Source organism: Aethalodelphis obliquidens, unplaced genomic scaffold, assembly GCF_003676395.1.
Source record: "Aethalodelphis obliquidens isolate GAN/ISIS:26980383/991018 unplaced genomic scaffold, ASM367639v1 scaffold126, whole genome shotgun sequence".
Classification (NCBI taxonomy): Eukaryota; Metazoa; Chordata; class Mammalia; order Artiodactyla; family Delphinidae; genus Aethalodelphis; species Aethalodelphis obliquidens.
In genome coordinates this window covers 262,270-276,883 of record NW_020838070.1, presented here as the reverse complement: position 1 = coordinate 276,883, position 14,614 = coordinate 262,270, and the positions used below count along the sequence as shown (strand labels likewise).

Below are 14,614 nucleotides of genomic sequence, written 5' to 3'. Positions count from 1 at the left end.
GGCTCCAGCATCAGTCCCGCCAGCTCAAGGAATCCAGGCATCAGAACTGCCCTCTCCGAAATCGAGGGCAAGAAGGCAGTTGTCCGGCCACAACAGGGTTAACGGTCCACATTCCAGGGCAAGGGAAAAGGAGGCTGGAGGGTCACAGACAAAGGGACAGGGTTCCGAGGGCCCCCTTCTCACAACATCACCGGCTCTGTTGGGAGAGATAGATCACCCGCAACAATGGCCACAGCTGTTTTCGTCTGCCCTGAAGGAAACTGACTTAGGAAGCAGGTATCAGAGAGGGCCCTTCCTGCAGGGGCTTCTGTCTGGCTTGTAAAACTGTCAGAGCAGCTGCATTCATGTGTCAAGTGATGGATGATGGAAAGGAGGGACAGAAGGCCGCAGATGGACACGGCGACTTACAAGTTGAGGCAGGTGGCAGAGGCTTTGCAGAGGCTCTGCAGGTGGGGTGCACTGATTCATTGCCCACTGAAAATACCAAGGGACCTGGGCCACAGCCCGCTTCGCAGCCTCCTTCAGGGCCAGGAGTGGGTGCGCCTCCTCAAACAATCTGTCTGCAGTGAAAGCTTCCGCTGGCCGTCTTTCCTTGTCCTGCATCTCAGGTGTGAACATTCCTCCCCCCCGGGCCCCTCCTTCTTCTCTGGGGCCAAGGTAGCAATTCCTTTTGGGTTCTCTGTGACTAGCTGGACCTGGGATGGCTTCACAGAAGGCACCTGTGCTATGCACCAATAAGGTTTTCCATATAGGACTCAAAGCTGGTTTTGAAAAATGTAATGGGCTGGGAGACAAGAAAAAAATATATATATCAGCACTAAAAATGCTGGCTTTCACTTTTGCTAAGAAAAGGGGTTTTGTGCTCTCCACTCCTACCCACAGCCTGGTCCAGGAAATAACTATGGCCCATCAGCCTGCCAACAAGTGCCTGTCACCAAGCACAGGATCCCCGAGGAGCATGAGCTGAGGTTTCCTCCTTGTCTCCATCACCAGAGCCTGTTGACGTCTCATCCTGGCCTTGAAACCGGAATCCCTGCCCCTTCAGCCAAGTGGAAGCCCCAGCTGTGATCCTCCAGTTTTCCCTCTTGCCTTCCAGAGGGATGACAAGAGGGGCTTTCTTGGTCAGGATAATTGATGCTGAGCTGCATGGGGTTGGGACCAATGAGATTTCTTAAAAAGTAGCCTTCTGGGCTTCGCTGGTGGCGCAGTGCTTGAGAGTCCGCCTGCCGATGCAGGGGACGCGGGTTCATGCCCCGGTCCGGGAAGATCCCACATGCCGCGGAGCGGCTGGGCCCGTGAGCCACGGCCGCTGAGCCTGCGCGTCCGGAGCCTGTGCTCTGCAACAGGAGAGGCCACAACAGTGAGAGGCCGGCGTACCGCAAAAAAAAAAAAAAAAAAAAAAAAAGTAGCCTTCTGCCTCTGCCTGGGTCTGTGAGGGCCAAAGAGACACCCCTAGGGCTGTTTTATTTTGGTGGGGTGACAAATGAACTTGGCCTAAGAAATGGGATCGGCTGGGCTAAGACATGTGGAGGACTCAGAGCTGCTGTTTTCTTTGTTAAGTTGGTCCAAAGTTTGCTTGGAGGAAGCCCGAGGGACCCAGGGAGGTAGAGACTAGGAGCTCATTTTGATATCTGAAAACCGCAGCCGCCTGCACGTGGGAGGCTCTGAGAGCAGGCTTGCCTCACACGCCCCCTCACTGTGGGTCACCTGGGAGCACCAGCAGCAATTTGGGAGATTTCTGAGCTCAAGGAGGAGTCTTTGGGGAGGGCTTGCTCGGAGCACACCCCGTTCCCTCCCCCTGGGCTGAGGGAAGCATGGGACCAGCCCTGCCCCAGCCTGTCCTCATTGGCTGGCACGAGGCAGAGGGGGCTTTAAAAAGGCAAACGTGTCTGAGCTGGGGACCTGAGCCTGTGCTGCTGGAAGGCCGGGTGCCCCCCTCCAGCTGGCACCATGCAGCTCTCTCTTGCCCTGTGTCTCGTCTGCCTGCTGGTACACGCAGCCTTCCGTGTGGTGGAGGGCCAGGGGTGGCAGGCCTTCAAGAATGATGCCACGGAAATCATCCCTGAGCTGGGCGAGTACCCCGAGCCTCCGCCAGAGCTGAACAACAAGACCATGAACCGGGCAGAAAACGGAGGGAGGCCTCCCCACCACCCCTTTGAGACCAAAGGTATGGGATGGAGGAGAGCCTTTTTAGCATAAGGGTCCTGGGAGGGTTCTCTTTGGGGAGGTTTTGAAGACTGGGGTAGACTGTCAGCCGCTGCCAGCACCAGTGAAGGCACCATCTTGCCTGTAGGCAGGGTGAGGATGGCATGCCAGCGTAGCCCTGGAATTCAAGTGCAAGGGTGTGGGGCTGGTAGGGGGCTGGCAGCGAGAGCCCAGAGCAGGAAGGAGGCTGAGGTGGAGAGGGACAGCCTCAGGGGCTCAGAAAGGAGATTTCAAAGAATCCCCTCCTGAGAAGAGAGGAGCAGGGTCCCGCTGCTGACACCACTGGGGAGGAAGTAAGGCAAGGGGGCCTCACGTCTACGAGCGCCTGCTGGGTGCAGACACTACATGGGCTGTGCGTGAACCACACCCTGGGGAGCTCCCAAGTTGAAGGCGAAGAAACGGAGGCTTCAGAGAACAAGTAGCTTGTTAGTGAGTAGAGAGCTGAGATTTGAAGCCAGTTTGATCCAATTTCAAGACAGCCCCGGTGGGGGACTGTGTGGGGGGCATCGGAGGCCGAAAGCCAGAGCAGATCCCTGCAAAGCAGTGGGAAAGGGACACCAAAGAGGCACCCCTTCAGCTCCCACCACCCATGGTCTACCCAGTGAGCTGGCACTCGAGGGAATAGGAGCTGCAGGCAGTTTTAGCTTCTGACCTGGGTGGTAACTGGGTCCAGGCCCTGGAGGGGAGGCAGCATCCTCTGTGCAGGGTGTGGACACAGGTGGCACCATCTGTCCTGAATCCCCACCCCAGACCCTGACTTGCCTCCTTCCTGGGAGGGACACTGACCCTAGCGGAAAGGCAGTGGTCCCAGTGGATGGCACACCTGGGTTCCTGGTCAGGTCTGCACATAGAAGCCTGGGGGGCAGTGTGCACAGCTGGCTCTGCAGCTGGCAGGAATGGCTGGGGGCGGGGGCTGGAATGACGCTTCAGAGTGAGGCCCTCTGGCTATGGTCCAGGTGGGAGAGGAGTCCACTGTCCAGGCCCCTGCATCCCATCCTGCCCTGCCTCACAACCAGCTGGGAATGGGGGTCTGCAAAGGGCACCCCCCCGAAGTGGCCTCTCCCCTGCTCCTGCCCAGGGAAGGTCAGCTAAGCTCAAGCAATGGACTGTAGGGGACCCAAGCACAAGACGTCCTCCCTGAGCTCCCATGAGAGCTACAGGCCGGGAGGAAGCCACGTGCTCAAAACAAAGTCGCCCTTTGCAGAGGAAGCGCCTAACCTAGGGGTACTATTCTTGGAAAGCCCCAAAGCCTCCTTCCCTGGGCAAACAGGCCACGCCCACACACCACCCCTGGGGCCTGGGAGCGGAGGTGAGGATGCCAAACCAACCCAGAAGCCAGGAGGCCGCAGCCATGGGCGAGGGAACCCTGACCTCTCCCCTGCTGTGCTTGTTCTCACGGGGGCGGCGGGGGGCTGGGGTTGGCCTTCTTTGCCTCCTCTCTGGTTTTGGACTTAGGACTATTTTTCATCCCTTTGTGTCACATTGGAACTGTCCCTGTGAGACCCTTGGGGATGGGCAGGTGCTCACACGAGGACAAGCTGTTTAAAAAAGCTCCCACCCACCTAAGCCCACACTAGGAGACATGATCAAGGCGTCTTCGGGGACAAAACCAGGCCTTAGAGCCCAAACTTTCTCTGCCCAGGGAGCAAGCCTGTGCCACCACTGGCTGTCCATCAAATGTCACAGAAGAGACTCGCCCAGCACGGTGCCTGGTACACAGCACGTGCTTAATAAATGTTTGTGACGGCCAAAGCTGTAGGTTTTCAGTCAGAGCTTGGTCTCCCTCTGGTAGGGAAGTAACCATAGTAAAAATAGTAAAAAGCAGGCCTTTGTCCCCCACCCAGCCTCCCTCGGTGCTCGGGCACACAGCTTCCACCCTTGCGGGAGCTGAGGAGCTCTGGGACCCCAGAGGAGCAGAGTCAGGGGCTCCTGGAAAGAGCTTTTCCCTCTCTGGAACTCAGTGTCCACAGTGATAATGAGGGGGTTGGACATGCTGCCATTGGCTCCTTTCAAGTCTGACGACTTCGGTCTCCTCTCCACCTCCCCTTCCATCCTTCTTCTCAGTAGCTGCCCTGATTTATTATTTCAATTAACCCCTACTCCTTTTTCCATCCCCCGACTCCCAGTCTCCCCTCACAACCGGCTGGAAAAGGAATTTGGGAGAAGCCAGAGCCATTCAGAGAATGTGGCTAATACCTACCCTACTGAGGCCCTGTGGCACAGATGTGACTTAAGTCTGGCAAAGAGGGCCCCCTTGGAGAGGAATAATAATAACATAATAACAGTCAACACTTCCAGCTCTTAGTATGTTCCAGGCAGTGTCCTCTGCATTATAGATGTAATGGATTAGCTCACTGAATCTTCAAGACAACCCATTTTACAGATAGGAAGCACAGAGAGGTTAAGTAACTAGTCCAAGGTCACACAGTCATGGAGCTGATATTTGAACTGAAGCAATCACTTGGCTCCAAAGTTTTAGGGGGAGAGGGTGGATCGGAGATCTTTCCCCCAACTCCAGAGTACCTGGGCCCCTCCCGTAATAGATCCCCAGAGGCAAAAGGGTCAAGGGAGAGGCAGGTTTGGAAGAGGCGGAGTGGTTTGGAGGGAGGCGGGACGGACGGTCGCCCTCACGCGCGCTTCTCTCCGTAGACGCTTCCGAGTACAGCTGCCGCGAGCTGCACTTCACCCGCTACGTGACGGACGGGCAGTGCCGCAGCGCCAAGCCGGTCACCGAGCTAGTGTGCTCGGGCCAGTGTGGCCCGGCGCGCCTGCTCCCCAACGCCATCGGCCGCGGCAAGTGGTGGCGCCCGAGCGGGCCCGACTTCCGCTGCATCCCCGACCGCTACCGCGCGCAGCGGGTGCAGCTGCTGTGTCCCGGCGGCGCGGCACCGCGCGCGCGCAAGGTGCGCCTGGTGGCCTCGTGCAAATGCAAGCGCCTCACCCGCTTCCACAACCAGTCTGAGCTCAAGGACTTCGGGCCCGAGGCCGCCCGGCCACAGAAGGGCCGGAAGCCGCGGCCCCGCGCCCGGGACGCCAAAGCCAACCGGGCGGAGCTGGAGAACGCCTATTAGAGCCCGCCCGCCGCGCCGCGCCCCCAGCGGGGGCTCCCGACCCAGGCGCCCCAGGTTTCCTCCCCTTGCGCGCGCGGTTTGATCATTTGTGTTTCACTTTAAATACCTGCAACCCAGGGCCGGGGGCTGAAACCTTCCCGGCTGCAGGCCCTGGGGATCCGGGTGTCAGCAAAGCGCCCCCCCCACCCCCGCCTGCAGAGGGGGTCCCCAGGGGCATGGGAGGGAGCTGAGAGTCACAGACACTGAGCCACGCAACCCCGCCCTCCGGGCCGCCTACCTTTGCTGGTCCCACTTCAGAGGAGGCAGAAAAGGAAGCATTTCACTGCCCTGGAGTTTTAAGGGAGCAGTGGAGAAAAGTCCAGGGACTGGTTAAGAAAGTTCGATAAGATTCCCCTTCCCCCCACCTCCCTGCCTGGCAAGTTGTGCCCAGAACACGTGACTGGGGTCCGTAGATAGGGTTTCTAGTCCTGGCTCTGCCACTAACGTGCCGGGTGACCTCGGATTATTACACTCTTCTCTTTCTGGACCTTGATTTCCTCTTTGTAAAATGGAAGTGGGGGTGGGATTAACATCTGGAGGAATTAACATCTGGAGGAATCTACTGTCATATAATTCCAAGGACTCGGGTGCCCTTTGAATGGGCAGAGGAGAGAGCGTTTGGATTGAGTCACTGATGTGGTCGCTTCCAGAATTCGGAGTTGTAATCCTCTGATCTGACAGCCAAAGATGAAAAACAAGCAGGGAAAGAGAAAAGAGTCTATTTATGGCTGACAAACTCGTGCAAGAAGCTGTGGTGTGTCCCAGCCTGGCCTCCCAGATGTTTGGCTACCTCCACCCCTCCATCTCAAAGGATGCAGAAACAGCACCGTCAACTGGGGTAGAGAAGAAGGTCCCAAGGGTGGTGGGAGGCACAGAAATCACCCCCTATTCCCAAAGAGCAACACCCCCACCCCCCGCCACCATGGCCATATCACCCTCTGCAGAGAACCTCAAGGTCCCAGCACCCTGGGCTTCCGGGCCCAAGAGGGCAGCCACCACCCATTCAAAGGCCAGTGGGTCCCTTCCAAGGCACTTCCGCTTGCCTACCACTCACGGACACATTTCTGTCTGGAAAAGAGCTTCTCACTGCTGTTATGTGTGATGGCATAGCTTACATTAAAATAATATTATTGGGGAAGAAATTACAAGTGCTGTATATATGCTGAGAAGCTGCAAAGCTTAATGCTGCCATCCAAAAATCTTTTGGAAAATCATTTCCAGATACCACTTACTTTCTGTGCAGTTTTTAATTGCTAAAAAAAAATTTTTTTTTAAACAGAAGCACATGCCATGTGAAAGCCTGCCCAGCTGGTCGTTTCTGCAATCTTTTCATGTGGAATTTGTCCACAAGAATGAAAGTAGCAGTTTAAAAAAAAAGTTAAGTTACATATTTATTTTCTCACTTAAGTTATTTATGCAAAAGTTTTTCTTGTAGAGAATGACAACGTTAATATTGCTTTATGAAATATCAGTCTGTTCTTTCAGAATCCAGAAACATTGTTAATAAAGACAATGAATTGTTACGGAAAGGATGTGGTCTTGTTTTGTCAACCACACGTGGTCATTTCTGTCAACGTTAACATCTTTCTCTTGGTCACTAGATCTTAAACCTGGGAGGCACCTTTGATTGTGTTATGGTGGCCCTTGTGGCAATTATGTCCTTCCTTTGAAAGGTCATGTTCATCCCTTCCTTTCCAAACCGAGACCTCATCCCTTCACCTCGGCCATTGTATTAACCTCAGCCTGGTGTCCCTTTAGCAGCCTGCCCTTCACACTGCCTTCCAAAAACACTGTTCTCATCACATCCTACCCCTGCTCAAAAATCCCTCAATAGCTTCTCCTTGCCCAGGATCAAGTTCAGGCTTCTCACTCTGACACGGAAGTCGGCTTGATTCCCATCCCCCATTCTCCCAAACTCCCTTAATTACTCCCAAGTGGCCGCAGACTGTCCTGATCCTTGCCCACCCGGCTTACCGCCCTTGCTTACCACCCCCAACAACTCCTGCTCTTTCTCTGGGGTGCATGTTCTTTGTCACCTCTACCGTGAACCTTCCAGAGATAATCCAATCCCCGATGATCCCTCTCTCCTCAGATGTCCAGCCCCTTCGTCCGTGCCACTCCTTTGGTTTCTGATTCTGTGTCTTCCGTTGGACATTCACTCATGGACCGCCTGTTTCACCTGGCGGAGCTGTGCTTAATACTGGGATAGACACAAAGCCAACTACATGTTAGGACCAGCTCACAGGAGCTCAGTCAAGCTTCTTCCCACATGTGAATTTTATGCCTCCCCGGTGAACACGTAAACCCTTCCCAAGCAGGGACAATGTCTTGTGCTTCTCTCAAAACTCTTACCTCGCCTAATGGTTCTGGACGCTAGCTGAGAATCAAGAAATATTCTTCCATTGCCATAAGGAGGGATGATCAATTGCAAAACTTTGAATGAAGTCCAGCCCATCTTGGGGTAACCCCACCCCCAAAGTAAGCTGAGGTCCTCCCCCTAACTTTTCCCTTTAACTCCCGATGAGCGCTCCTAAGTTCATTATCATCATCAAGTCTTTGATAGGTGTCAGTGGGTGTTGCCGCTTCCAGGCCCCAAGGAGACCTTAGTGAGACCCTACAGGGAATCCACGCATCGTCAGGAGTGTCCCAGGGCCCAGAACACGAGAGCAGGTAGGAAATGAATACATCGTCCAGCCCCCAGATGCAGTGTGGCACAGGTGGGTGGGACACGGGCTCTGGAGCCAGGTTTGTGTTTGAATCTGAGCCATGGGCTGAGTTCCTCTCCCTGACACTCGAGCTGCTCAGAGCCTGGTTGGGTGGGCACGTGGGCAAATCATCAAGTCACATTGTCCTGTACAAAGTGTTACGAGGACCAAGGACGGCCGTGATTTACTCTGTGGTGGGTGGGGATGAGGGATAAAGCTTAGGGAGGGTTTCACGGAGGCGTGTGTTCCTTAGCGGTTCGCCAGGTGGAGAAGGGAGCACGGTTCACCAGGTGGAGAAGGGAGCAGGGACATTCTAGGCAGAGGGCACGGCCCAAGCCAAGGCACTGAGGCTGAAGGTTCGTGGGCAGAGGAGACTCAATTCCTTAACGTGTACTGAGTCCTCGTCGTGTGTAAGGTAGCGTGGGGGAACCAGGGATTCAAACCAATGCCCCAACCCCGAGATACACCTAGGGTCGGCTTCTGGGACCCGGAGATCTAGGAGGGATGAGCCCAGGTTACACTCCCATTACCACGAGGGGAAAACAACCCAAATCTAAATTGTAGGTCGGGCTGGGAATTATTTATGGAAAGTTATATTCTACCTACATGGGGTCTCTGAGCCTGGCGCCGATCAGAAACGGAACAGACAACAGGCTCAGCTGGGAGGGGCAGCGTTCTGCTGCAGGAGCATATGCTCTGGGGGTGCAGCCAGACGTGTGGCTTGTATTAATAGTCAGAGTCAGACAGACAGAGGGACATAAGGAAATAGGTCTCTCTGTCTCTCTGTCTCTGTCTCTGTCTCTGTCTCTGTCTCTCTCTCTTTCTCTCTCTCTCTCTCTCTCTCTCACACACACACACACACACACACACACACACACTCCAAGGGGCTCCATCTAGACTGCAAGTACAAACCAGACCACCTTTGCCCAAGGAGGTAGAGTGAAAGAAACTCAAAGAAGCCAAACGGCAACCGAACGTCCCCATTCTCCTCAAAGCAGGCAGGACTTGGGCAGTTCGGGAGGGTGGAGAGCCTGCAAAAGCCACCTGCCTGTGAGCCGAGCTCAGAAACACAGCAGCTGGAGGCTGGTACCATATCCCACAGCCCTCGTACCTGATCCCAGACGCAGGCCTGCCCTGATTCCTGATCATTGATTCTAGCTCTGGGTCCTGCAGGCGTTCCTGCCCTCCCCTCCCCCACCCGTTCCTGGAGTGCATCCTCTGTCTCCTCCCTTGTCCAAGGGCAGGCAGAGGCGCAGATCTGGCAGCTTTGACCAACAGCTGAAGTTCCTTTTGTGGCCAGAGGGGCAGGAGGCAGGGGGACTGTCGCTCTTAATGAAATCACGCACCTGGTTTGTCCAGGACACCTATTGGCGCAGCGTAATTATTAACAACTCCCACTTTTACTCTCAAAAATGTCCTGGTTTGGGCAATAAACTATACGGTTCCCTCGCTGTTAAAAGATGCAACTTTCTTTGGACTGGCTGGAGCTCAGTTACCCATTTCCAAATGCTGGTCCTCTGCCTGGGATGCTCCTTAGTGCAGGGACTCTTGTCTGTTGCTGCTCCCCAGGGCACCCCAAGTACCCAGCATGCAGTAGGCGACTTATATGCATTGTGGTCGCAGAGTTGTTGTTCAGTTTATTTAGGATTTCTTCCCTCGTGAGATCAGGTGGGTGGAATAGACTGGGATGTACGGATAATGGTGAGAGGGCGGAGGGGAAGATCTGACTTCTGTGCAAAGAAGCTGTTTGCCCGGATCGTTTTATGTTAGGTTTCTGAGGATAAGACACAGCTTCTACCCTCAAGCAGTTTATAATTTTGCTGAGGGTCAAGTGGAAAATGAGGGCACTAGGTACAACTGTGGAGTATGTGACCCTTTGTCACCAGAGTGATAGTCAGGGGAGGGTGGGAGCTTGAGGGAACAAGGCAGGAGTGGGGTCCTGAGCTTTGAAGGCTGCCAGGACTCAGAGGGGCGAGAGGAGAGGCAACAGAAAGAAAGGGAGCAAGGGGGGCCCATATCGGGTGGTGGGGGGGTGACGCCAGCACGGGACCTGGCATGCAGCAGACTCTCTCTCTCTATGATTATGACAGAAGGAAGCAGAAGCCAGGAAGGAGAGAAGGGTGGGGTGGGGGGAGATACTGTCAATCACGGCAGGAGAGAGGGGGCATCAACCGGCAAGGAGGGAAGGGCTGAGCCCCATAAGGGTGGCACTGACTCCCGTGAGCAAGACAACGAGCTGGGTCGCAGGTGCAGAGGGGCGCCCCAAACGACGCTCCGTTCTCCACCAACCTGGCAGGGCTGCCTTGGAGACTAAGTCCTGTCTTTCTTACAACCTCCCTCGGCCCTAGTTCCCAATTTCCCTCCAATCACCTGGGCTGTCTGAGCTTGGGTCCTGCCCACCAAGAAGGCCAGAGCTGGCAGTGGACAGCTGCAGGTAGGAGATGGGTACCCATGAAGGAGAGTGGGAAAGGGAGATGGACAACGAAGAGCCCAGACCACAGACCTCACTTGCTCGACAACTTCCTGAGGTCTCATCCTGCCAGCAGTTTGAAGGCGGAGGCAGGAGAAGAAGTAGGAGCAAGGAGAAGACGGACATGGAAAGAAGAGGAATAATCATTCATTCGTTCCACTGAAACTGACCGAGAGCCGGCTGCATGCCCTAGGCTCCAGGCACGTGGTCGTCATCACGGAACCTCTCAAAGCTCACGGTCTAGTGCTGGCAGGGGGATGGCTGTTAGATAACAAGGAAATGCACAGTATAATGCCCAGGAGTGAAAAGTTCTGTACGGAAAAACAAAGCAGGTGAGCAGACAGAGAGCCATGGAGGTGGCCAGGCCAGGCCTCTCTGAGGAGGTGGTATTTGAGATGAAACCTAAATGCAGGGAGGGCGTGAGCCACACAAGGACAGGGGATGTGTGTGCCTGGAGGGAGAACGACAAGTGCAAAGGCCCTGAAGGTAAGGAGGGGGTGGAGAAGCGACACCACTAATTGCCTTGGGTGGCTTTCAGGCGTCTCTGTGCCAAGGCTGCTAACCCCTGATCTGGAAGCCAGCGTGGTAATTATAATGATAGTGGGGAGAGGTGCGCACGCGCGCGGTGTGTGTGTGTGTGTGTGTGTGTGTGTGTGTGTGTGTGTGTAAAAGAGAGAGTCTCTCTTTGTATGTTCTTCTGTCTCTGTATGTTAAAGACCAAGTGGTCCCCGGAAAAGAATAATTTGCATATTATTAATTATGTAGCTACTCATGCCTTTATTCTCTTCTTTTGAATTTTATTTTATTATACAGCAGGTTCTTATTAATTATCTATTTTATACATATTAGTGTATATATGTCAATTCCAATCTCCCAATTCAACCCACCATCACCACCCTCCCCCAGCCCTTTCCCCCCTTGGACTCCATACATTTGTTCTCTGCACTTGTGTCTCTATTTCTGCCTTGCAAACCGGTTCATCTGTACCATTTTTCTAGATTCCGCATATAACGCATGCCTTTATTCTTAAAGCACATGATAGGTTTGCTTAAATAAGGTCATGGGCATCGGGCAGGTGTCCTCTTTCTAGGACACACATATGTTATGAAATTCATATAAGAGCAGAAAAGTCTGCAGTTTTCCTCTAGTGGATGCCCACAAAATCCAGCCTGGGATGGAAGCCAGGATTAGCTCGGCTTGGGAAAATGCAAACATGGATGTGTTGACTGTTTCTTCCTGCCGTGGCTCTAGCCTGGACATATACATATATGTAGAAGTATACATGTTTATTATGAGACCCTGAATCGAGGGATGGAGATCTGAAGGGTAAGCAGGAGTCTAGAAATGAATTTCTCCTGGAAAGATTCATTCTTACTTCTCGGAACTGGATAAGAACGTTCCCATCAAGGAGCACACTCATGTGACAGCATCCACTGCAAACCCCCTCCTAGAAGACTGGCTTTCAGTCTGCTCTTTGGTTTTTGCGCATGTGGTCACACGTGGGTGCATGCGTGCACGTGTGCACACACACCATCTTTACTCTGAACATATAATGTCAAACGTTCCCAGGTATTCTACAAGCCTCCTGTTTCTGCCCCTTCGTTAGCAGGTGTCCAAGAACAGTACTGGCATCTGGGGGCTGAGAATGATGCTGAGACCCAGAAGTCACATCAGATCACAATCGTGGCCAGTTATGGACAAGACAGAGCCCCTTGTCTTCCAGGGACACCAGACAAGAGGCCAGGATTGCACCACAGCTCTGCCCAGCGGACAAAAGCCACCCAAGAAGGTGGGGTGTTTTCTGTATGTGTTGCCCTCGGGGGCCCCCCAAGATCTGCCTCCTCCATCCAGGAGAAGCTGTGTTGAGACAAAGAGGCCAGCTTGGGGTCCCTTCTCTCAATCTCCCTCCTTCCATCTTCTACACCACTACCAGATGGGTCTTTCTCTGCTTTTTAAAAAACAAAGTTCAAATTAAAAAAAAAAAAACTTTGCTCCATTACTTCTTTTATATATAAAAACAAATAGAACATTATAGACAAAGTTCTCTGTATTTCTCCCCTTCCCCATGCTTTTCTCTCGCTCTCCATAAGCAACAACCCGTGTTTCTGTGCTTTTCTACATATATTATTTGTAACCATATACAAATGTGTGGTTTTAAATTTTACATGCATTTTATCATACTATACATGTTCTGAAACTCACCTTTTTTTTTTAACTCAAAATTATGTTTTTAAGATCTAGCCGTGTTGGATCATTTTTAACTATTAAACTCTATAACATTTTCTCACTGTGTCACTATTTGCTTATCTACATTTTCCTATGGATAAGAAAATAGTGGACATTTATTTTGTTTCCAGAGTTTTCACAAGCAATGCTATAAGGAAGTTGCCTGCATTGTTTTCCTATATAACAGAGTTTGTTCAAGACAGAAAGAAGTGAGTGTTCTGATATAAAAATTTAATCATGTTGCTTCCTTGCTCAAAATTCCTCCATGGCACCCTATTACCTAAAGGATAAACTCTAAACTCCTCAGCCTCTGGTTTCTGCCTACCTCTCCAGCCACTCATTAGACCACTGGCCTCCTTAACACTCCATTCCCTGCAATATTATATTTCTTTTAATTTCCAAAAAGTCCAGATAGTTTTAAACCTCTGTGCTTGCACACATGCTGTTCAGTCTGCCTAGGACACCCTCCTTCCACTTCTCTGACCTGGAAAGTTTTCTTCATCTTCAAGTCTCAAATGCTGCCTCCTCTGTGGGAGCAGACCACTGTGCTATCATGTACATACTGCATCACAGGGCATCACACGGGCTGAACTTGGCTACGTCCCCTACCAATTGTGAGCCTAGGGAGGGCAGAGTCCCAGCCTTTGCACATGTGTAACCCCAGTGCCTTTGCACAGGCTTGGTCAGAGTCAGTGCTTAATAACTGTTTATTGAATTAATGGATGTTTGGACAGTAGGGCGTGATTTGAGCAGCAATGAAAACTCCGGCTTCCTTCTAGCTCAGCAGCAGGCAAGAGCTCTGGGACTACCTTTCCAAATGCATTTCTTTCATTCAAGCCCTTCCATAGCTTTGCAGTGTTGCTGGGGGCAGTGGGGCCCCTCCCAAGAAAACCAAGTCCGTGGTTGTTTACCCAGGACATTATCACGCGTGCAAATTACAGATACCTCTATCACTTGGCCAACAATTTGGTGTTGTGGTGTGAGGTTATTTCTATGTCTGAAGAAAACAGCTCAGCTCTGACTAAAGAAATAAATGATATCATTTTTCGTTCAGGCAACCAGATTCCTTGGTACAAAAGGCTCCCTGGGGAGAAGCGCCGGGACAGCGTGGCTCCTCTGAGGCTATTTACATCTGTCAGCTTCTCTAATCTCTGGCCTGCCTTCCTTTGCCCGTTTCCTTCCCTTCACACAGAGGTCGGTGTCGAGCCCTGTCCTTGCAAGGAGGGTACTGGAGCCACCGTTCTCACGTATGCTCTGGGGGTGGGTGCGGGTGAGGTTTTAGCCTAGTGGCATTTGGGTTCCCCCCCCTTCTCTTTTTTCTTAGAAACCAGCCTCAATTTAAGATAATGACTCTCTTTGCTGGCTGGTGATCGCTATTTGTAGGGACTTATTTTTCCCTGGTCAATTTGGCTAAGAGAAGTTGGATCTAAAAGGGAGCATTTTCTAAAAATGTTGCTGGACAGTTCGTAGGGCACCAAGGGCATCTTCCGGATCACCTTTACCATGAGAGCCTGGGTGCCCTTGTCTTAAAAGGAGAGTTGAAGATGGAAACAGACTCCCGAGCCTTTTATGACCAACCGGGTCAGGATGGCTCTTTAAAATGTCACTGAAACCTGGGGTAACAAAGGTCCTGAGAAGTCATTTGGTCTGGACTCAGCGGAAGTATTCCAATTACTGCACAGCCAGTCCCCACCTCCTCTCCAGCCCTGTCTGCTGTCGGTGTCCCTCACCCCTAACCGATCCTGGCTCCCCCCTCCACCCACGCTGCTCTCTGAGTTCCTCGAAAGCACCGGTTTGTAGCTTATGGCAATGCTGTTCCCTCCGCCTGGAATGCTCTTCCTGAATTCTCTGCCCTCCAATCTCAGCTCAAATATCACCTCCTCCAAGGCCTTCCCTGA

The 14,614-nt window shown here is 52.6% G+C and overlaps 1 protein-coding gene across 2 annotated transcripts; it reads left to right on the top strand.

Annotated features, from left to right (window-relative positions):
- Positions 1–1,895: 1,895 nt before the first annotated feature.
- SOST (sclerostin) lies at positions 1,896–6,833 on the top strand. 2 transcript variants are annotated; one of them, XM_027098940.1, is made up of 2 exons: positions 1,896–2,167; positions 4,855–6,833. In XM_027098940.1, exons 1-2 carry the CDS (start codon positions 1,951–1,953, stop codon positions 5,274–5,276), a joined length of 639 nt encoding a protein of 212 aa, XP_026954741.1. In that variant the 5' UTR covers positions 1,896–1,950; the 3' UTR covers positions 5,277–6,833. The 2 variants fall into 2 exon arrangements, with proteins under 2 accessions (XP_026954741.1, XP_026954742.1); XM_027098941.1 differs by having other exon boundaries at positions 1,896–2,138; positions 4,814–5,276.
- The last annotated feature ends 7,781 nt before the right edge of the window (positions 6,834–14,614 follow it).

Coding starts and splice junctions, on each gene's coding strand:
- SOST (XM_027098941.1), top strand. CDS start 1,951: ATGCAGCTCTCTCTTGCCCTGTGTCTCGTCTGCCTGCTGGTACACGCA. Junction 2,139..4,813: donor CGGGCAGAAAACGGAGGGAG/GCCTCCCCACCA, acceptor GTTTGGAGGGAG/GCGGGACGGACGGTCGCCCT.